The 24,697-nt window shown below is 42.5% G+C and overlaps 1 protein-coding gene across 1 annotated transcript in view; it reads right to left on the bottom strand.

Annotated features, from left to right (window-relative positions):
* Positions 1–22,375, bottom strand: part of Fstl1 (follistatin like 1) — a 54,181-nt gene extending 31,806 nt beyond the window's left edge. The window contains exons 1-2 of the mRNA XM_047563514.1: positions 21,913–22,375; positions 21,713–21,769 (exon numbers count right to left, since the gene is read on the bottom strand). Coding sequence (XP_047419470.1) covers positions 21,713–21,769; positions 21,913–21,915 — 60 coding nt within the window. The 5' untranslated portion in view covers positions 21,916–22,375. The remainder of the gene's footprint in view (positions 1–21,712; positions 21,770–21,912) is intronic.
* Between the last annotated feature and the right edge of the window lie 2,322 nt (positions 22,376–24,697).

The raw sequence follows: 24,697 nt of genomic DNA, 5'->3' as shown, positions 1-24,697 counted from the left end.
AGGGCGAGGCCTTAACTGTGCCAGGTGAGGTACTTCCCCAGGGATGGGCACATTCAAGGAACCGTGACGCCCAAACAAGACTGAAGCCCTTTGATAGAATTTCAGGAGTTTGGGAGGCGGGGGGCAGGGAGGTCAGGATTCCTGGAACAAAGAGCAGGAGACCCAGCATAGCAAAGCAGTGTGACTCTCCGCTTTAACAAAGTCCTGGGAATCTTTGGGGGCAATATGGCTGCAAAGCAGCTGTCAGGTTTCCAGAATCCTAGCAATTATTCTCTAGCCCAAGGATGCAGAAGGGGTTAAAACCCAGCAAGAAACTACAGTCTAAATGAAGTCTCCATATGTGTGGCTCGGTAGGGTTCTAGGAGAGGCAGACAGATGTAATTAGAAGTTCTCAGACACTGTGTTGCCATGGCAACTGCTGGCCAGGAGAAAAGAGGGGAGGAAACCTGCAGCCCCAGGAACAGTCTTCCAAGGAAAGTGCAGCGGCAGGTGGTGTCCCTCAAGCTCAGGCTTCATGGCTGGTTCCTCCAGCTTGCCCACTGGCAGGCTCTCCAGGACCCTCTCAGTCTAGCTACTCCTCATTTCCCATTCCAGCCCTCCAGATCTACACCTGGAGCAATTCCAAATGCAAATCAAGGGCTCCCTTCTGCAGCATACAAAGGAAGGATTTCAGGAACTCTTGGGAGAAGAGTTTTTGCAGATGATCTCATTACCTGGGCAGTGCCTGCCTCCAGGGGCTTTCTGAATCTGAGTCTGAAGGTCTGGGAGGCTGCAAGCTTTATTGCCCAGCTCTTCTGCAAGGATGGTTCTACAGGGCAGGTAGAGATGTGTGGTTGTTGCCTTCAGCCATATATTTTATCATTCAAACTTGGGCATTTGGAAGAAAAAGGGAACCTTTTAAATAGATACACTTGGACAATAGGCATAAACTGACACCTGGTCACCTTAATTATTAGGAATAATTGCTATTTTGTTATTTTATTTTATAGAGTGGAATTCTAACCTAATGAATATGGGCTCCCAGAAACCCAGCTATAGTTTTTGGAACTGAATTTTCAGTGGGACCTGCATATTTAGATAGCCACAAACCAAAACCCAAACCCAAAAAACTAGAAATGAGACACCCAAAGAAATTACTGCCTGCGGAACGGGCTACCTCCTGTAGCCTTAATCTCCTTTGACTCAACAGTCACATGAGAATTTGCAGGGTATCTGCTGCTGGGAAGCCAGGAACTTGGGCATATGGGATCAACTTTGTTTCTAGATTTTGATGATTATAAATCCTTTTGATTACTCCTCTAAAGAGAAAATCATTCACTTCACACATTGTCACCAAAGGGAGATGGTTCCCTATGAATCATTTATGGTGGTAAATTGGTCAATGGAGTGGGATCATTCCCAGCAGTGACACCTAATAAATATGCCTCTGAACACAGGGGTGCCAGTTTTGCACATTCCTTAACAAGGGAACCAAAACCAGTGGCTCAGGGATCCTGTGGTCAGGAAAGGCAGAGGAAGGTCAGACACTCTCAGGGGACCAGCAGAAATAACTGTATTTTAGGCATAATAGCGCCAGTCTAGATATTATGAGCATGTGGTTCAGCCACAAAATTGTAGGATGTTTAAAGGGTCAGGCCCACCCAGGGTGCATCTTCTAGCGTTTTCTCAGAGACTTTGGGAATCCTGGTCATCAAGTGGGAGTTCCTGACAGTTACTTGGCAACCATGGCTGGTGGCGGCCTCTTCTGTCCCCTGGTTTAAGGTTGGAAGCCACTGAGCATCATGACTTATTTACCTCGTCTACTCCCAGATGGGTCCTGGAAAGTGGAGTATAAACCTCCACCGAATTTGGAACTTCCCCGAGTTTTCCAGGGGAGTAGAAAGAGGTTCCTTGAGATCTGTAGGCATCAATTTTAACACCTGTGCTCTTTGCTGGGTTCTTTGCTGGTTGTCAGGAAGTTGTGGCACCCTCTGCAAGTCCCCTGGATTTTAACAGCACAATTTAGAGAAACAGTAATCTTCTTGGGACAAAGTAAGAACTAAATAAAATCAGTTCCTTTGGAAAAAAGCAACACTTCAGACAGAATTTAACCTACAGTTCCCTAATACTGCCCAAAGTGGAAATTGATGGAACCCACTTCTGAGCAAGTAAGCAACATACAGGACAAACAATAAAATACTAAACATGTCATATGCTAGGGGCTCAAGGACAAATAAAGCCCCATCTACGTCTCTTGTTAGAGTTAGTTTAGGTGAGGAGATGGGGACATAAATACAAGAAATTTCAAGTACCAGAACACCATGATCTAACAGAGACAATGTAAGACAAAGTGTAGCTAGCTGCAATGCATGGTCAAGTGACAATAGTCTAGAACTGCTTGATCCAACAGAAACAGAATGCCAGTCTCACAAAGAAGTTAAAATTTCCTAGTAGTCACATTTTTAAAAATCAAAAGAAATACGTTGATTTTAATAACTTAAGCCAATATGTCCAAAATATTACTACTGAACATGCAATCAGTATTACTAGACAGTTAATACATTTTTTCATACCTAATCTTTGGAATCTGATTACACTTAGGGCACATCTTAATTGGACTAGTCATATTTCAAGTGCCCAACAGCTCTAAACAGTGAGTCCTCAGTTCTGATCTGAATTGGCTAGAAAGAGTAAGACTTTCTTTCATTTGTGATAACATAGAAGTGTTGTACATAACTGTTGTACATATTATTAGAAACAATGGGCAAGGCAGCATTCTGGGCTCTATCTGGGACCAGGATACCGAAGTAAAGAATACTTAGATTTGGTGATATATTTAATTATTAGGATCTTGCTCTGTGGTCCAGGCTAGCCTTGAATTGTGATAACTCGTGTCTCAGCCTCCAGAGTAACTGGGATAAGCGTTTGCCACCACACCTGACTTACCTAGTACTGTGGAAAGGGCAGATGTCATGGTCATTTAAGCCTACTTCTAACTCTGCTTCCAATGCCCATGGACAAGTCACTTCAACCTTCTAGTCTCTATGAGATAAAAGTATCTGCCATTTCCTACCTTTAAGACTTTGTATGGCTTAGCTTAGAAACAAGGACAAAGGGTTAATTAAACTGAACATATCTGAGCTGCCACTTAACTTTTTTTTTTGGCACAAATATTCACGGATCAATTTGGCAATGAGGTGGCTATATTTTCTCAAACTTCTTCCCCCCACTTTCTTAATTCAACTGCTTTAACTCTCTTGCTGTCTGATTTCAACATTACACACTTTCACATTTGGGGCCTTGAGATTCAAGTCAATGAAAACATGCACATTCTATTCTTCCTGAGTCATTCCTGCCATGCATTCTTTCCTTTGAGCCCTTGGGATGTTACGTTGTAGCTGGGGGTGGGGTGTCAGGAAGAAGCTATAAAGCCTAGTTGTACAGGCCAATCAGGCTTTAGCTGATAGGAGGCCCACCAATAAGCAACTGCCAGGTATTCTGTTCCACTGCAGCAAATCCCCCTATTTTTGAAGAGATTAAAATCACATGAGACCCTCAAGCTGAACCAACAATGCACAAAGACCTACTTTTCTGTTCAAAAGGGTAACAGGGAAACTCTATGCCCAAATCTACTAGTTTAGTTGCTATGGATAGATTATCATTTCTGGCAAAAATACCCCCAAGTACTATGTGACAGGAGAGTTCTCAAACTGCTATCATTTATTTTAAACTAACTAAACACCACATATTTAATTTTTTAGGTTATCCTGGGGGACCCCCAACTTCACTAAAAAGTGGAGCAACGTGCTATAGGAAATCAGGAAACTTGGTTTATGGATCAAGTGTAAGAAAGTTTGGAGAGTGAAGCTGGCAGGTGAGTGGGGTGGTCTGCTCCTGGGAACTCTACCCAATGCTGATCACTGTGGTATAGTGTGGAACTTACCCAGGAATAAATGTTCTCTAAGATTTGATTTTGCATGAATCCATCAACACTGAATGCTTTTTTTTTCTTTTCTCTCCCTTACCCACATTGGAGACATCATAGCTGCTGTTAAAATGACACAGGAGGGGCTGGGATTGTGGCTCAGTTGTAGAGCACTTGCCTGGCATGTGTGAGGCACTGTATTCAATTCTCAGCACCACGTAAAAATAAATAAAATAAAGATCCATTGACAACTAAAAAATATTTTTAAAAATGACACAGGAAAGAGCAAGAACAGAAAGGATCCAAAAAATAAAGTTCTCAGCAAATGGAAGGTCATTAGACAAAGTGACTTGTGGCTTTGAGCAAAGAATCACCAACAACAAAATTTAATGCTCTACTTTATATTCCTTAGGACATTAGATTCCTCTGGGAATGGTGCCTAGTTTTATCAGAATTGCTGATCATGAAAGGGAAGAATAAAAATATTTACTATTCAGCTAGCCTCTCCTCTCTTTTTATTTTGTACTGGGGATTTAAACTAGGGGCATTTTACCACTGAGCTATAACCCCAGTACTTTTTATTTTAAGGCAGGGTCCCACTAAGTTGCTGAGGGTGGCCTTGAACTTGCTATCCTCCAGCCTCCTGAGTCACTGGGATTACAGGTTTGTGCTACTGTACCTAGCTCAGTTAGCCCCTTTTTAAATTCAATTTCACCTAGACCTAAAAAATTAAAATACTGGCATCTGATTAAGCAAGTTCAGCATTACTACCATATCCAAGATTAAGCAAAATGTTGATGATCAAGGGCTGTCACCCATTTTCCCAGGTACACATTATAATTGCAGAATCTGGCACTGAGATGATGACCAGGATACAGGATTACAGGCAGGACACTATGCATCTTCTCATATGAGACATCTGACCTCATTAATTAATCCATTTAGCTAGGAGGATTGAGTCAACAGATATTTACTAAGTATGGTTCTAGGTTCTAGGTGCTGGGGACCTATTGGTAAATGATACAGACAAGGTCTTTGTTTTGAAGGATATTCTAGAGGGAAAATAGTGAAAAACAAACAAAAAACCAAGTTCACTGCAGACTGTGATAAATTTGGAGGGCAAGAGTACAGATGGTAGAAATCTGGGAGAGGCATCTTTATAGGTTGAGTGGTAGGGGAATGCTCTTGAGCTGAACCCTGAAGCATGAAAGCAGTTCTCAAACAGAAGAAAAATGCAAAGATTCTGAAGCAGGGTAGAATTTATTGTGTTCCAAGAACAGAGAAAACACCAGTTGGCTGTGGCTTGAGGTCTGCTAGGGAGAGAAGTGTGAGGTTAGGTGGGAGAAGCAGGCAAGGACTAGAGCATGCAGGGCCTTGTAGGCACTGAGAAGGTGAGTACTTCATCCTTAGTGCAACAGGGGACACTGGAGGGTTTCCCCAGGGAACAGATGTGTTTTACAAGACGACCCAGGCCACTGTGTAGAGAAACAGACAGCAGGGAGACGAGAGGGGAAAAGGAGAACGCTGCTAGGGTGCTACTGCAACAGCTGACCCGATGGTGGCTTGGACCAGAGTATTGGTAATGGAGACAGAGAGCAGTCAATAGAGAGGTGACATATTCTGAGACTAGTGCCCACAAGACTTGCTGAGGGGCTGGGTGGGGTATGGGAAGGAAAGTGAAATGTCAAATAGAAAATTCTTGGATACTTGAGTGTGATACCCCACAGTCCGTAGATAGGTATGGACATAGTCATGCTGATGGCCCAGACCAGAGTCATGCCCAGAAGGCTCTTCTCTCAGCCTGGCCTTGGGCTCCGGATGAATCCCAAGCCTGATGAAATGATGAAATGGGATTAGTTCAGGAAGTGAGCTCAGCAAGGCCCAGGGTCAGATGCAAATAGATTCTGTGAAAATCTGTCCTTACTGGTACACACAACACTAGAACTGAAATATTTATATTTTTAAATGTGTTCCATGGTGAAATGGCTGGGGACCATTGCTTACTGAACTCTCCTCCTAGACAGTCATAATTAATGCACATGAATATTACAAGGCTCTGAAAAGTCCTGCAGTAAAAACATTTAAGCCAAGCTCAGTGGTGTATGCCTGTAATCCCAGCAGCTGGGGAAGCTGAGGCAGGAGGATTGAGAGTTTTTCAAAGCCAGCCTCAGCAAAAGTGAGGCACTAAGTAACTCAGTGAGACCCTGTCTCTAAATAAAATAGAAAACAGGGCTGGGGATGTGGCTCGGTGGTTGAGTGATCCTGAGTTCAATCCCAGTACCAAAAAACGAAAAGAACCCATTTAACCCAGCATACACATTAACACCACTCAATACATGACACCGGTGTAGGTTCTTTATTTCTCTCCTATAGTCCTACTGTTGTCTGGAACTCAAGCAAAACCAAGAAGAATAGTAACTACCAGTAATCGAGCACTTTATATACATCATCTCCCTGGCTACTTACTATATACTGGTGCTATTCTAAATATTACATTATCATTTCTCTGGTGAGTTTACTTATAAATCATATATTTCCTTTGCAAACAGTTATGTAACTTTTCACTTCATACCCATCAGCAGGGTTCACCGGACAGTATTTCTTTAAGAAGCATTTAAGATAAAGATCAACAGTTCTTTACTTCATCACCTCATCTTCATTTGCTTAACTTGCTACAATTTACTGTGAATTTCCTACCTGCTTTAGGGCCTCCCTCCTCCCAGTCCTCATCAGCACTATTTTCTGGCTTCCTATTCACTCCACCCATTTCTAGGACAAGAACCACTTTGTGATTGTTCATGCTTTGAATACTAGCAGCCTTAGAAATCCCTGATTTTTGTTTTTCCTTTAAAGAGAATGTCATGGTGTTCTGAATGTGGCTACTTTCACATCTGAATCCACAGACTGGCAGCCTGGAGCCTAAAATAGCACTTGGCTACCTGACAGCCAAACACACACATACAGAGGCACAGACACACGCATTTCACCAATCTTACCAGCACAGGCAGAGAAAACACTTTTTCCTGGGGTTAAACAAGTCACCAGGGAATGAGGAGGTCTTTACATCCCTGGCCAGTGTAACATGAGTAATTACGGTCACTCAATGACAATGCCATGTATACTGGGCAAAATGATAGCATTACCTGGAAAAATAACCCAATCAGCCAAGTGAAACACAGCCACTGGGGAGTAAGCTGGCTTCTCTCTAAGCCACACTGTAATTTGGTAGGCAGGAAACAAAAAGCCTTCTGTTTGATCAAACGTCTAAGGGGAATTTCAAGGGAAAATGAGATGATCTAAGCTACAAAATGACCAACCCAGTAGGGTTACTAATCCTCAAGCATTGTTGTTCTTATAGGGTTTTATATCACAGCATGGTTTCTTTATTTTGTGTTTTAAAAGCAACTAAACCAGATTACAAAGTTATGTTGTGTATCGTGTGCATGTATGAATATGTGACAACAAATTCCATCAGTATGTACAACTATAATGTACCAACAAAAAATGTGGGAAAAAAAGGGAAAAAATGTAATTGAGATAATGAGGGGGAAACACCTAAAATTAGGGCATGGAATAAACAAAACAACCTCAACTCTTATATACCTTATCCAGATTAAAATATAGATGTTCTTTGGCAGAAAATGAACATGAAGACTTTTCCAATTGTTCCTCTATGAGAAAGCTGTTAACTTTGTAACTGTCCTTTAAACAACATGGCCCATGAATAGTTTTGGGAATTTTATTAAGAAACAAGTCTGCAGTGACTACTGAATTTACTATACCCAACCTTTAGCAAAGACTGACTGGTCTCTATTCAACACTTCCAGTCTCACTCTTCTCCTAGTCCTATCCTCCAAGAAAGGAAATTGAGAAACGCAAAGTGAGCTCACACCTGAAGTGTTCCTCATGCTTGGGTTTTCTTTGATCATTATCCAGTTTTTGATGCCAAGCAGAAAATTACTCTTCTGTTGAACATGATGTAGACACCAATTAATGCACAAAATGAAGGTTTTACCCTTAAATACCTAAACCAGGAAATCTTTTCTGTGTGTAGCTGTGGGCAAGGTCAAGGCCATGGTCACACAGGATGAAAAAGGAAAGAAAATAGAAAATGCCAAAGTGGAAAGACCAGAGGAGAGGGGAACAAAGCATCACCATCCCTGAAAGGTTCTTGGAACTCTAAGGAGAAGTCAGGTGAATTTTCTGCTTCTGATGTACACTAATTAGAATATCATAATTATAATACATGATTACATGACCTGTGCAACTCTACACCATGTACAACCAGAAGAATGAGATATATATTCCATTTATGTACGAGTGTCAAAATGCATCTTACTGTCATAACTAATTAAAACAAATTTAAAAATTTATATAAAAAAGAGTATCATAACTATAGCGTATAGCAAAGACTCAGGGTGAAGATGCCCTCAAAGAAGGAAGTCAGCATTCTGATCATTTATGGATGAATGGTATGCATAAACTTGCCTCCATTCCAAAGTAGCTTTTGTGAATTGGGCTGGATTACCAAGAAGCCACAGGAAGCCACCCTGGGCTCTCCAGATAGGGACTCCGGCAGTAAAGTGTGCTTGGGTATGTCTGAGTCTATGCTCAGGGGGGCATCTATCTGTAGTTCTGCTTTACTAGATCTAACTGCTCCAATAGAAGTTCCATACGTATCAATTTCACATTAAAGTTTCAATGAGCCAAGGACCCTTGTGAGAGTAATCGGGATTTCCTTGGGACAGTCTGAGTTTACCATCCATTTCCTTTTTCTCTGTCACAAATGTTATGCCACAAACTTTGGTCCTTCTTCCTGAAAATATATTTATTTAGCCTGACCCTTACAGAATGAATCATAAAGGTTGGCCATGGGATTTGAGAGAGAAAACATGGTTTTTATTCTTGGAATAAGGTACAAATAAATAAGTGAATAATATACATTTTAAGTTTGCTAATAGTAAAACTAAAAAAATCATAAAAATAAGTACTAGTCTGCATGTCTAAGCTTAGGAAGATATCAAGGTAATCTAACAGAAGTCACATATAAACAAAACTAAATTAAAATACAATGGTTAAAGGAAATTTAATAATATGTGTGCTTCTCCTCATTTGTGTCCGTAGGGATTGTTTTTTGAGGGACGTCTCACTATAGGAGATACAGGTAGATGGCCCAGTTCTCCAAGCAGTGAAGTCAGTGTGGGTGCGTGTGTGTATGTGCCCGTGTGTATAATCCACACGCATGTGCACAAATATATAGTCTACCCTGGGACACAGCCAATTTGAATCAATTGTAATCTGTACAAATACCCTTATTGGGAAAGACATATACAACCCTGGGCTCACCCTGCCCCGATTAAGGAAAAATGGTTGGCACAATTTTGCACCCTGGGATTATCTAATGGAATTTGGGAACAGGAATATAGGCAAGTACCAAATATTTTGGCAAGACTAAAACATCTGTATGAGCCTCTGCTTCCTTACTGAGCTCACCCCAGCAAGTCACTTGATTTAAACCATGGAGATCAGAAGCCAAGACAGTGTTCATGCATAGTAAAATAAGAGCTTATAACGGATTTAGAGATCAGGGCCAGGGGACCAAGGCAAAAACTTCATCAACACCTGTTCAGGAGATCATGTAGGAGACCCCGACCAGGCAACATGGTGAGAAGCCAGGATTCCAGAAAACAAAATTAGAGTTTACCCAATATTTTCAGATAGCTATTTTTGTAAGCTGTTTACAATACTGCATCATTATTTTTAAAACAAAATGTGAACATTTGAAGTTGGAAGGAACTTTTGTTTTTTGAATAAGTTCAATAAATTTTGAATTGCACACTTTGGATTTTGGGTTGTCTTTTTTTTTTTTTTAAGACTCTTCACTCAACCCCAGGGGAACCCAGCATCCTTCATGTCTTGCCCAGTGTTGTGCAGCTGGCTTTTGAAGTGGAAAATTGAGCGATTCCTTTCTGTAGTGTAAACAGCATTTGGGATTCCTGGTGTTCAGGTGCCACATGCTGTACTGTTTATATTGCACTCAGTACACGCAGAGGAAGTAAGGGACCAAAAGGGCCACCTGCTTTCATTCATTCTGTTTTCTCATTCCTGGGTCAGCCTCTCTTTCCAACTATTATGTCCTAGGCTGTAAATTAAGACAAGAGCTGATCAAATATCTTAATTCCATTAACTAGAATATTCTGACAATATAGCCTAGAGTGTCTGCCTTCTTTTAGATGGACAGGATTTCAGAGCTGTGTTTTGGAGCTTACCCACTCTCACTTGTAGTTCGAGGTAGGGAGTCAAGTGATTTGCCCGAGTCCACATGGCACGAAGCTTATACCTGGGGTGTTGCTGCCTGCCCTGGGTTACTTGCCCCAGTCCTTCTCTGGCCAATAAGTGGTAACTGTTTGAAGCCAGCTCCCATCAGGAATCTAATCTCAGATCTGACATTATCTAGCACTGCTCTTGCTTCTTGACTCTGAACATCTCAAGGCAGCTGAATCCTGGCAGGCTCATCAATTCACTCACCTACTTCCTATGTGTGAGGCTCATGCCAGTCCTCTGAGACAGCTGAAGGTTGACCAAGAAAACTGGGAAAATGAGTGAGGAGGGACAATCAAAGTCAGAGCTGCAGAGACAAAGTCAGAGCTGCAGCACTGTGCAGATTGTGCTAGAAAGGCACAGTGCCAAGTAGACACTGTCTAGACGTTAACCGGCCTCTCCCAGCAGAGAGGCAAGCAGGGAGGAGGGGAGGCCAGGCCGGAAAGCTTGCTCACTTTTTGTTCAACTAATGCAAACACATGACACAACCTCCAACAGGCTCCAGGCTGGGGGTTCACTCTGTCTAAGATATTTCTTCCCAGGGGCTGGAATTCAGTTGTGTGCTAAGTAAGGGAAGTTCTGCTAATCCAGAAATCAGAGGGGAGCTGGGAACTCTTTTCATTCCTGGGGAATCGCAGTTCTCAAACTAGACTGAGCTGGGCAACAGTCAAAAGTAGCACACTGTGGGGGCAAAAGAACAGACTTTTAAAATTTTCATTTGTATAATCTTGGCTAATCCATTGAGGAAAGGTCACAAAAACCAAGAACAGGTTTTTGATGGAAGACTGAATGATATCAGTTTGTAAAATATATAGCTGTAGAAATGGTCAGAAGAGTCCAGGCAGCATCACATAACTCAGAGCATTTGAGGAGCTCTGCACATGAGTTAGAAAAAGGGGCTCCCTTCTTCTGATTGACAGAGAAGCCCTGTAATAGGGCATGTGGCTTGCTGAGCATAGTGCAGGATGGAGTCTGCCTCACTTACCCCTCAACTGGGTACATGTGTGCAGTAAACAATGTGTACAATCACACTCAGTAACTAGGCTAGAGTTCAAGAGTCATCTTGCAATTTGTCCTTATTTAATGTGAAACAGTTGTAAACACATCTGAAGAACAAAGAAACTGCCTTAACATATCCCCCGAGCCACTGACCATTAGCTGCAAATGATCTGACAAAAACTACCCTCCAATATACATCAGAGAAGTAGGTGAAGGTGAGTCCAAGTGGAGACCACAGTCCACATCCATATGGCCAGAATGACCAGGCCTGCCTATCAATCATGGCACTCAAGTCATTTAACAACTGATGTAACTTGAAGGCCAGTACAGTGACGAGTCCATGTTACTAGCAAAAGAGTTTCTGGTTTATTTTCAAAGTCACTTTCAGAAATAAGGTACAGTGGGTAAAATCACTGAGCTTTTACCTTGGAATTTTAAGTAGGCCACTTACTAGGTAGCTGATTTGGGGTAACTAACTGAATTCTCTGAGCCACAATTTCTTCATGGATAAAATTAAGATTATAATAACTACTTAACTGGTTGTGAGAATTAAATAATATATGGCTCTTTCTCTCTCCTCCTACCTGCTGTCTAGCTAAGTACTAGTCATTTTTCAGAGCTCAGTTTGATGGCCACTTCCTGTGCTCAGCCCTGTTCTCACACTGTTCACATTAGACCACTTTGAGCCAGTGTCTCTGTCTGCCACTCCAATGAACTGCAAGTTCCTTGGGGACAGGTTCTGGACCTTATTCACTAGCACAAACTCAGTGATACAGAACAGATTTTTGAGACCTTCCACTTGGCTCTTCTGAACTGATGTTGAGAAAATATACTTGGTTGCAGATGATTAATGAAAACTAGTGCTTTGTGCAATTCTATCGCCATACAAATGTGAACATGGGGGTTCACAGATATTTTGGTAGCTCCTAATGCAACCCAAACACTTTGGGATGACCTCTCTACAATGGCAGGAAGAGGAAGATGAGAAAGAAAAGGACAGCCAAGGAAGAGGAGAAAGATGAAGAGGAAAGTAAAGAGCAGTGCCCAGGGGCTGGGGAGGAGTGGTGTGGGCACAGGAGGCTGGAGGCAGGGCTGGCTACAGCCCTGGCAGGGCCTTTCCAGTAGGATTGAATGCAATGAGATTTGAATGCAAAGTACCAGAAGGTACAGTCTTGACTCCTAAAGGGAAAAATCCCAGCCTGCTCCAGAAATACTTTCTACCCTGTCTTTAAGAGTAGCTGGTATTTATTTTGAAACAATGAAAACAAGGGGCCCCATTTATGTGAACATATTTTCCCAAACCAAACGTTAAGATTCATTTCCAGGTAACAGGCCATGCTATGGGGATTACAGCAAGACTATATGGAAATGGCCATCCACGATATCTGGTGGTCCCCTCACAGGTACGTGGAAAAATTCCAGAGGAATTTCACACCTCTCCTTTGCCTTTCTTTCTCTTCCCATTCTGGTTCCTTCCTTTCATTTACTGCCTTGGGGAGAAACTCATTGCCTACACATAGGAGGGGCTCCATAAAGGTGAAATTCTTTCTCTAGAAGGACAGAGTTGTCATTTCACAGAGGAAACACTACATAGAAGTTTACGGGCAACTCTGGCTCAGTAGAAGCAACATTTCTTATTTAAATATTGAACATCAAAGTGTCCACAGAAATAATTACCTCAGTTTTCTATTTAGTTTGTTTATTTATTTATTTATTTATTTTCGTGGTGCTGGGAATCACACCCAGGGCCTGGACCATGCTAGAGCAAGCTCTCTTACCACTAAGCAACAAGACCAGTATTTTTAAATTTTAGTTTGAGACAGAAGCTTACTAAATTACCCAGCCTGGCCTTGAACTTGGGATCCTCCTGCCTCAAACTCCTGAGCTGCTGGTATTATAAGAGTGTGCCACCACGGCTGGTGGCCCAGTTTTCTTTTTAAACCATTTTTTCCCATTGTCCCAGATGTGGAAACTCTGTGAAAATTTAAATTGAGCAATACGCTCAATTTAAATACGCTACTTATGGTAATTTTGAAATAATTATGTTTGCAGAGTTGAAAACTTGGATTAACAAAGAAGGCGATAGATACTTAAACTCCTGGAGAGAACAAATCAGAGGCAGGAGAATTCTGCATACTATTAGCACACATAAACATGCGTGTGCACACATGTTCTATCTTTCATACACACACACCCCATGGCTTTTGGAGTTCTTACTAGTAGATATGCTTCAGAATGGTAGTAGCTAACACACTATGGGCCAACTCATTTTTAACTACTTTACATGTAGCAGCTTATTTGATTCTCACGACTAATCTTTGGGGTCAATACTTCATATTAAGCCCATTTTACAGATGGTGAAACAGGCCAGAGATTTTAAGTAACTTCCTCAAGACTGCATGGCCAGTGAGGGCAGCACTAGGATTTAAACCTGAGGGATCTTTAGCTTCAAGGTCTGAATGCTGAGCCATCATTATTATATGTCTTCTCAAGGATAAACAGGTAAATGAAGTAATAACCCGAGCCAGTGCACGTGCTCTACAATAAGAGACAATGACTTGTGGATATTTCTGTGTAAAGTGAGAATTTTCTTGTTGACATTATAGAGCCAAAGTTTTTTGGTGACTAGTGGGGAATGGCAACCGCACTTCATCTCTCTGGCAGGACTTTGTTTTTGGTGTTGATTTATGTACCATGAGTCAAGAAGCCCTTTCCATTACCTAATGGAAGAGACAGGCAGAGAACAGCATCATTCCCATTTTACAGATGAGGAATGTGAGCTCACAGAAGATAAGTCACTTTGCACAAGGTTTCACGTCTGGACAAGTCTAATCTAAGACTTTCACATGGTGACATCAACTAGAAAGGGTAAGAACAAGACTTCTAAGTCAAGGATTTTTCATTATTTACAATTAATTGCAGTTAATAATGAAAATGTTTGGTAACAGAGTTCATATAAAAGACAGACTTGGGGCTGGGGTTTAGCTCAGTGGTAGAACACTTGCCTAGCAATGTGCAAGGTCCTGGGTTCAATCCCCGGCATATGAAAAAATTTTTCTCTTTTGAGACATCCAGATATGAAAACAAGAGGAGATAATGAAGGAAGGAACTCAGAGGAAGGTTTGAATGTCGTGAAAATGGGAAGCAAAGGGAAAATGCCAGAGACTAGGGACAGAAATTTTCAGGTAAAGTCCATGCAAAAAGCTGTCACCTACTGGATGTACTAATAGGGGGTACAAAGTGGAGGCTGAAAATAGCCCCAGCTGCCCAAGTGGAGCCTCAGAAATTCTGAGAAGGCAGGGGCCACCCATCCCACAGCTGCATTTCAGGATTTCCTGAACCAGTAGAAGAATGGAGTAGTAATTTCTACTAAAGCCATAGACTTGGCCCTTGAAGGGCGGGATCCATTTAAGCTGTATAGTAGCTACAGTGGTGGTAGCTCCTGCATGCAGGGACCATAAGTTATCGCCCTTTCATCCCACAGTATTCCAGTGGTAGGATATGTGCAAAATGACTTGCATAATGTCAGAAGCTTCTGTAGGAGATTAATAAATTACACTTAATAATGACTGTTGAGGGGTACAATTAAAGACTGGGGAAAAGACAAATTTTGCCTCAGACACAGAATTTAAAACTGGAAAACAGTAAAAAGTAGAGAAAGACAGACTCATTCCCTACATCAATTCAAGCCAATAACCCATGGAAACACACACACACACACACATTTGGGCCTGCAACATGCCACAGCTTTTGCCATGTATCTTATGACTTGTTTGGCAACAACTTGATTGCTCACAAATAGTGGCTGGGATTATTCAGGGGACACATTGGGGGTCATAAATTTAGACTTAATCCTGGAAATAGCTTAATGGTGATGGCTTCCAAACAAGGAAATAGAAAGTCTGTTAAGAGATTATATGGAAATCCTTCAACCACAGCAGAAAATGCAAATTTATGGGATATATTTTGTACTTCAACTACCCAAAGAGCATTCTATTAGCAAGTTATTGCCAGATTCTGCTAATGTAGAGCTGTTATCTATGATAGCAGCAGCGCAGCCTTAGCAATAACAACTATTTAAACCTTCATTGGAACAGCCAAGAAAATTCTCATTATCCTATATTTGTTGGTGGCCAATGTAAGAAAGTTTGGCTTAATTTAAAGTGATCGGATTCATCTAAAGAACTTAGAAGCCTGGGCCAGAAAGTGGCAAGCAGTGTTTTCCTGGGATTTTCATCCATTTCAAATCTCCATTCTATCACCTATTACCCCATGTGGTCTTTGTCAGTTTCACACAGACCTGAATTCTGCCTTCTAATTATCCTAATTTTGGCTAAACATTTGTCAGTGTTTGTCAAGCTGGATTGATTTTTCCAGCTGGAATAGCAAGTAACTTTGATCTCACAGACAGACTCTGATTTATTGCTCATGACTATCTAGAACATTGCTGAGTAGGATTTTCAAACCTCCTCCAGGTTCAGTAGGAAAGAACTTCATGATTGATTAGCACTGTGTGTCATGGATAAGGGAGGGGCAATGGTGATGTATATATCATGTTTGTGCCATCCCTGTAGACCATTTATGTCATCGCGTTGAGAGATACTTATTTTTATTTTCTATCGTATAAAATAAGCTCATTGAATAGTTATGTTGATTGGCTTTATCATTTCTCTAGAAGGGGGACGAACCAATAGTGGCTACTATGAAACCTCACTTCTCCTTCTCCTAAAGTGATTCTTAGAAGTTCTATTCCTTGGGTATTTCATTCAGTGCCTGGACAACATGGGAATTTCTGTGAATCCCTTTTTTTTTAAAGAGGAATTCATCCCTCTAATATTTTATTTAAATAAAAAGTTGTTATTTTCTGATAAAACATGAAAATAAAGTATACCCATAGAGAGAGGGCATAGAAAAGATGAGAGCAAAGAATAATCCCAACCCTACAGGTAGTATTTTGTAAACACAACTTTCAGTGGCATGCATGGCTACACCATGATTTATTTCACCTTTCTCCCACTGGATATTTAATCAGTATTAAGTTTTTTGCTGTCATAAATCACATGATGGGCATCTTATGTACAGTCTCCTTAAATGAAATAATGACCAGGGCAAACTGGTCATATAGAATGATTTTGCCCTTTCCTTAAGTTTCTCAGTGTAAATTATAGTAGCCCTCGTGTATCCATTCACAAAATAGTCAAGTAAGCTCCCCCAAAGTTGCTCTAAAGTTTACTAAAAATCAAATTCACACCAGTGAAGACTGCACTTAACTATTTGCTGTATGTCCTTGTACCTAACAAAGAAAACAATTTTCTACTATAAGCACTGTTAACTACAAGTTAAAAGCTTAAAATAATATGCAAATTGCAAGTCTCATAGAGGGTTAAGTTACCTTTTCATTAATTATTAAAGGATCACTACTGCTAAAGCATGGATTAAAAACTTGCCAAGTGTGACTAGGTTGAGACATCAAGAGACTGGATTGATAAAGATAATACTTCTTCTGTCTTGATGGGTGATGGCTACCACCTGGGTGTATCACATGTAAAAGTTCATCAAGCTATACCCTAAAGATTTGGGTCCATTTTACAAATGTAGAAGAATCAAATTCAAGGCATGTAACAACAAAAATTGTAATAACAAAAATTACAAGGATATTTATTCACCATATCCATGTAATATACATTGTAGGTGCCACCATTTAAAGCTCCTGGTCCACCACTAGACTGTAAGCAACCTGTAGACAGAGATCATGCATGAATGCTATCTGATGGGCAAAGAGAAAGGAAGACCTGTGCTGTTCATGGCTCACTACTGGAGAAGGCACATTTGCCAAAGCTAGGGTCAGAAATGGGTACAATGGGAAAAAGTATGCATTTGACCTCTAAAGATATTAATCATCTGGCTTACAAAATGAACTATATTATTTTTTCAGTCTTATAATATCTGATATTAGTTTGAGGCAGAATCTCACTGTGTTGCCCAGGCTGGTGTCACTCAAATGATCCTCTTGCCTCAGTCTCCTAAGTAGTTGGGACTACAGGAGTGTACACCAACCTGATAGCTGGTATTATTAAGCCAATAAGATGTATGTCTGTTAGAATGTTCTGTTAGATGTCCAGTTATTTGAAGACCATTAGAAAAAAGAAACAGTGACATTTTCCATTCTTATATGTGACACTGTATTCACAGTTCATCCTTTACTTTTGGTTCTTGTGCAAGCATGTGTTATTATGCCTAACAGACCTTATTTTCTTCTTTGGGACATTTCCTCTGGGGTCATTATATCCAGCTCGGCCCCTACCCTCTAACTTCCCCTCACAGTTCTTCCCCAACTTGCTCCTGAGAGACTGGGAACTGATGCCTGCTTTTGGTCACCTAATCCATAAACTTTTACAGGAATTGTAATGTGGGGGTGGGGTGGGGGTACTGGGGATTTAACCCAGAGGTGCTTGACCACTGAGCTACATCCCCAGCCCCTTTTAAAAATTTTTAGCCAGGGCTTTGCTAAATTGTTGAGGCTGCTCTTGAACATGCAATCCTGCCTCAGCCTCTCCAGTCACTGGGCTTACAGGCCTGTGCTACCTTGATGGCCAGGGCCTTGATTTGCAGGAACTTTCCCCTCTGTTTTTGCTTTTCAGCTGCACACCTGCTCTGTTTTAATATTTGAATTTCTAGTGGTGGTCTTTAGAACTACAGCAACCTTATTTGCCAAAGGGTAAATAAGAGATCATTTTAGTAGCAAATATATAAGATGCAACTCCAAGAAGTAGCAGTCAGTAGATGTAAGTTCCACTCTAGCCCTACCTGAGTCACCTAAGAATGTGGAGGAGCTCCCACATCAACCAACAAAACCCTAGTGGTTAGCCATATACAAACAGGGTATAAATGAAAATTAAGTGTGGCTTCTGAGGGATAAAACCCTGATGTACTGCAGCATGGCCAGCTGAGAGTGTAGTGACGTTAATCTTTCTGTAAAATTGTTACTGCATCTCCTTACCATTCTCTTAAGTAACATACTCATAGTTCAAGTGTGGATTCCTTATTGGAATGAGCAATCTGATTTGTAAATCTGTTCCCTTTATGTGTGGCTCCTAAAGAATTTCTAGATCTAGAATGCTGGGAATCAATGCCAGCAAAGGCAACCACTAATAGCAAGTGTGGGAATACTTGGGCACTTGGTAAGCCTGTCCTCCTGACAGCCTGGTTGGGCCACAGAATCCTCTTCAACTTGCCATGCTCGAGTGACAGAGATGATGGACGCAAGGAGCAGGCAAACCAACTTCCGGGTTCTCCCCACCATGTCTCCATCTCCAACACTTCTCAAGGAACTGTAGTCACACCCAGTGGAGGGAATGAGAAAGGGAGAATGGACAGGCTCTGTGGGGGTTGTTAGTTGAAGCCCTTGCTCTGACACTGCCCTGGTCCCATGTTCAGCCCTGGCCAGAAGGCAATATTATGTACATCTAGAGACATGTGCCACATTCAACACCCTCTTTTAAGCAGGGACTCTTATAGAGTACAGGTGTTTGCTCAGGCAAATGGGACAGAATTCAGATGGCAGCTAGCTTGAAGGAATATGCTGATGATAGAATAGGTAATGAGTACGTAAGAAAGCAAAGAAGCAATCCAAAAGCAACTTGGAAATGCCAAGTAAGAGACTATGGAAAACTAAAAAGAATGTAACTCTTTCCTTAATGTGATCTGTTAATAGTTTCTCAAATCTAACCAAATGGTATTTACATAGACTGCCATGAACAATGATGACAGTCACCTTTCCCTAAGCTTGGAATACCTCCAATTTTGAAGGTTACTCCAACAGCTTTGGCTTCTTCAAATAGTAACATGACTTGTAGGTAATTATATTATTATTTTTTAAATGCTGAATTAAATCTTTTATATATTTCTTTTTTTTTATCTTTATTTTTTAAAAATATCTTTATTTTTTCAAACCCAGGGCCTCACGCATGCTAAGCGAGCACTCTACCACTGAGTTATAACCTCAGCCCTTGAATTAAATCTTCATATTCAATCTTGGTGCAAAAAGCACTGAGAAACCTCACTTTACTTTCTAAATTTCATTTTTAAAAAAGTTGAACTCTATTTGCACAATTTTAACTAATCTAAAGTCTACTAAAATGGATTTTTGCCAATAAAGACTACAAATCCCACAGTTGAGTGTGTTTGCTGAATGTCCTTAAAGGAAAAAGATTTCTACTGTAAGCACCATTAACTGTAAGACATAATGCTTAAAATATGTCTGAAGTGCAAGTCTTTCATGGAGAGGGTTAATTTACCTTTTCATTAATAATTAAAGGTACATTATTAACACATGGATTAAAAATTTGCCATATATAACTTTTAGGGTTAGATGCCAAAGATTGACTCAATTAAAAGATAATGATCCTTAAAAAACTGAAGTCATGAACTGTAACCCCTCCTTCTTCATTGTAACTTTCTGCACCAACTTCCTCAATTTCCATGCCTCAGCACTTCTCCATTTTGCCTCTTTCCCTGTAGATTTTGCCTGGGAATTCTGAGAATACTGGATGCTCTTGTACCTCCAGCAGGAAATTGCTGCTGGGGGAACTTCCTACCAGGGCAAGCTTTTCTCTGCATTGCAGAGGGGTGGGGAGGCGGGTGTACAGTACAAGCTGCCTAGAATAGATCTCAGACCTTGGGCCACACCGCCTTGTGCCTTGCGGTGAATGAACCCACAGCTTCCTCACACCTCCTATTTGCATTCCAGTTCACAGAGCCATTTCACACACTAGCTGGCAATTCTTAAGCCTGCTGTAAAACTAACCCAGGATTCACCTCATCCATCACAGAACTATAGCTGTCTTTTGAGGGCTACAGCAAGGGATGGAGGACTGTTCTTTACTTAGGACTAAATCTACCAGTGAAGGGGGATAGTTCCTCAAATTTAAACTCTGGAAAACAAAATGGAAGAGAAGCAGGCCTGGAGTTGAAGGTGGGTTCCAAAGGCAGAGGGAGCTGGGTTCAGATCTTTCCTCTTCACTAATCAGTTACATGACCTTGGGCAAGTCTCTTAAATATGTTCCCTCTTCTGCAACCTATGTTACAGGATTTGGGGAATTTTAAAAGAAATGATGCAGTAACACATACAGCCAATGTCTGGAATACAAAATACCTGGCATATGCTAAGTCGCCATGTTTGGAAGTGGGTCTGGAGCTTGGGTTCAAATCTCACTGCTAGCATTAAGAGCTGAGGGTATCTGATGCCTTACATAAAGGTCCCTGACTCACTTTCTATACCATGAAATGGAATTTTATTACAACCCATAGTAGATATCTAATAATTATTAGCTATTCTTGTTTCATTGGGAGTAAAAATAGCTTGTGTTTCTACATCAACCAATGATGTAGTGAATTAAATGAGATTTCAGTACAATGTGTATTTTTTTAACTCATGAAGACTTTGTGTGCATTTACGAATTCTGGGACAGAGTCAAGCTGTGATGCTAAGGGTGGGGCTAAACTGTAATATGAAGAAAAAAAGTCTAAGAGGGAGTATAAACCACCCACCAGGGAGCTATTTCTTTTGTAATGTGCATTCCATTTCTTCTCCCTCATGCTTTTTAATTCCTTCCACATTTCCTGCCATAATTATCAAATGTTTAGTTTCTGACCTCACTTTTCTGGAGACTAGAGCCCAGGGAATTTAGAATTGTTTATTTTCTGTCCATAAACCTTCGAGTTAATGGAGGGGCTTGTTAGCAAAGGGTTTGTTGGTTTGTTTGTAGTGTCTCAGGAAGGTCACTGGAGTTGAAAAGAAAACATTACAAAAAAAAAAAAAAACAAAAAACGCTGAAATGCCTTAACTGGAAATGCAGAGCCCCCAAAGGGCAGAGCCATGGATCTCTCACACTTGCGCAATGTAAGTCCAAAGGAAAACTTAAGATTTTTAAAATGCCCTTATATGGCCCAGATAATACCACAAAATCCCAGGGCACTTTGTAAAGAAGAAAATAAATTTCAGGGAATCATAATCTCACTTTATAAAAGAGAAAGGGAAATTTATTTGCCCGGAAAGAAGAATCTCTTGGTTCCCCCACCCCCACCCCCGGAGGAGACAGACTTGGAAAAGTCCCCAACTATTCTCAATTTCCTCTAAAGTGAAGGGAAGACCTCAAGGAGCCTTTTTGAACTCGACTGCTGCTCCTGTCGCCGCGTCGGTCCCAATCCGCTCGGTTCGTGCTCTCTCCCCCTCCCCACCCTCCCTCCATATTAGGCGCGGTGGGGCTCCCGCTTATGGCCCAAACTTCTCCTGATTTTGAGATTGAAGTTTGGTGAGTAGCATTTCTGCTCCGAGCGCCCCCGAGCCTCACCCCACCCCACTCCACCGCAAGTGTGGAAACTCCCAGTCCCACCCTGGGAGCATCCCCAGGACGTACGCCGGCCGCCAGGCGCGCAGAGCCCACTGGCCTGGGGCCCGCGATCCGACCTCCTGGACCCCTCACCTACCTCGGCATGGACCCAGGCGACGGCCACCAACGCGAGCGCAAGCCAGTGTTTCCACATCTGCGGAAGAGAGAAGAGAGCGAGACTGAAGGCGCCGGGCCCCGCGCCGACCCGGGAAACTTCTTCAGGACCCGCAGGTCGTCCCCTCAGCCCGGGTACCCCAGGCCGCCCCGAGGGGTCGAGCCACCGCGCCCCGCGCTCACCATGGTCGGGTCCGGGGCTCCCGAGGGCGCGGGACAGCACGGCCGCAGCGAGCTCAAAGCGAAGGTGGGAGCTTCGCCGTTCGGCAGCCTCGGAGGAAATCCGACCTGGGCTCGCCGCCCCTTAAGACCCCTCCTTTCCCGACTGCCTGCCCCCCAGCTCCTCCCATTCTCCGCCCACTTCTGCAGCAGCGGCCCCCGCGGCTCCACTCCCCTCCCTTCCCTTGTCCCCGGCTCTGGGGAACCCTCGTGCGTCCTGGCTCCGCCTGAACCCCTCTCGCCGCCCGGCCCTCCGGCAGGCACCCCTCCGGCCCCCGGGACGCTGCGGCTGAGGCAGTGGGGGCTGTCCCGAGGGGCGCTGCCACAAAGGCGGAGAGGGGAAGCGGGCGCGGGGATTGGGGGCAAAACCCCTCCCCCGGGAAGGGCGGCTGGCCTGCGGCAGCCGGGGTGGCCGCGGGAGCTGGCTGCGGTGGTGGCCAGGTGGGCGGTACCGCTGGGAGTTCCCGGTCTGGGCCGGGACTGGAACCGGGGGAAAAGGCGCCCCTCAGCCTAGGCAGCCTGAGCCTCCCTACTGCTGAAAGGGAGAGGATTGGGGTACAGAGAAGCCACCTCAGCCCGGGAACGGGGGTGTCGCTGTAGCCAGAGCACCAGGAAGTGGGTGCAGTGGTCGAAGACCGACCGGCGCAGGGAAGGCTGCTGTGGGTGCAATCAAGGGGTGAGGGCGCGGCCCCCTGCTTTGCTGAGAAGATCCTGAGTCCTGCATATGCTGGCAGCCTTATTCTGCCCTTCCCTCAGGTCTAAGAATAGTGTCCGCCTCCTCTTTTCGGCCCATGCCTCACCTGTGTCCCTGTCCTTGTGTCATTACGGGTAACTGCCATGCTCATGCCTCCAATATCCACCAACTTCTTCCTAGCAACCTTCAAAAGTGTCTTCCCTCTTTGAAGGTGCTCCCTACTCATTTAAATCTCTGCTTCTTTCCTGCCATGAGTCCCCTGTGGCTGGTGTAGAGAACAAATCTTGGCATCTTAGATTTAACATGCCCAAAGCTAAATCCCACTTCTTACCCTGGCTCTGGAACCTGCTCACCTACCTCCTTCAGTGGTTGCCTTCTAAATGTATCTCCTTATTACAGAGCTTGTTTGTCACCATAGCCTGGCAGTTTTCCCATTTTCCCATTGAGATCGCATATGTATCCCTCCCCTCCTATTTCCACATGCCCACCTTCCTAGGCCAGACCTTAATCTTCCCTCATTCAGAAGTTCTGGAAACCACCTCTGGTTGCCCTCTGGCTCCAGCTGCACCCCCACTCCCAACAACCTACCTTTCTAGTTCCACTGCAACACGGGGCCACATTCTCTCACTACCTGACTTAAATTCTACCTTTCTCATATTTTTCCTTTATTAAGAAACTTTCAGCACTGTTGCCCTGCATTGTATCCAAACTTCTTCCTTCTTTGTGAACCCTCCATTACCTGGCAGACCTTAACCCTCTCTGCATCTACTTCAACATGTTCCCTCTGCTCAAATCAGGCATCTTTAAATTGTCCCCTGGACTTGTATTCTTCGACCAAGGTTTGCTGAGTGCCTACTAGGAGGGCTTCGAAATAATGCCCAGATCCCCTATTGATGGCAATAGGAATCACACTGACTAGGGAGCAAATATCAGCTTTGTTCTTGGTGAAAACTGGAATGGTGGCTTTAGAACTTAAGGGACAATGGACCTACTAGTAGTTCCTCACAATGACAGGCAGAATTGGAAAGCCTACTTGTATTAAACCCACTGCATGGAAAAGCAGAAAACACTGCTTCCTGGGGCAGGCCTGCTCCCTAAACTTGAGAGTGTAGAGGATGCATGACTACTTTGGATTTCATCAGTCAGAAAACTCCCTCCTGCTCCCTCCTTGTGGAAATAAGAGGAGTAGAAAATAGATTTTCCCCCACTAGTTACCTTTCCCAATCGTTGTGCTAGAATCAAAGAAGGAAACTATGATATATGAAGTTTTGTTTCTGCCCTTTTTAAATCACAATACTTTGCATCCTTTGTATAGCACTGTATCCCCTCAAAACTGGCATTCTTTCCTTCTGTCTATTGAAATTCTCTTTTGTTATTGTTGTTTTCAGAGCCCAAGTCAAATTTCATTGCATCCCTAGCTCTTTTCTAACAAAACTTTGCCTAGTGGAAAGTATGTGAGGTTTAAGGTCAAACTACCCTTAGTTTGATTCCTGTCACTGCCATTTACTAGCTGGGTGACCTTCATCAAATTACTTAATTTTTCAGATCCTAGGTTTCTGCATGTGACAAAAAAGCAGTGATAACGCCCTTCAAGGACTGTGAAATTTAAATAGATACATTACAAAAAATGCCAGGCAGGTAGCAGGCCTCTATAAATGGTGACCATTAGTTTTTCATTGTTCTGCTTTGCATCTAAATTGCAGTTAGTACTACGTGCCAGGTTCTTGAGAATCATTCAACTTGTCTTATTTTATTTGTCACAATAAACTAAAAGGTATTTTTTATTAGTTCCATTTTCAAATAAGAGAACTGAAGCTTAGACAAATTTAGATACTTTTCCAAGGTTATATAGTTGGTTATTCAGCTTTATAGCTTGGCATTTTATTGCATACTGCTATACAATGTTTAACACTTGTTTACATAGTTCTTGATTCGGAGTATGGTTATCAGTGAGGATGCTTTGGTTGCAAGTGACAGAGAAGCCAATTTAAATAAATGGTTCTGAGATCAAATAGAATGCATTGACCCACGAAGCTGAGAAGTACATAGATAAGA

Source organism: Sciurus carolinensis, chromosome 9 (assembly GCF_902686445.1).
Source record: "Sciurus carolinensis chromosome 9, mSciCar1.2, whole genome shotgun sequence".
Lineage (NCBI taxonomy): Eukaryota > Metazoa > Chordata > Mammalia > Rodentia > Sciuridae > Sciurus > Sciurus carolinensis.
The sequence above is the reverse complement of the archived record's forward strand: the minus strand, read 5'-3'. Positions and strand labels throughout refer to the sequence as shown.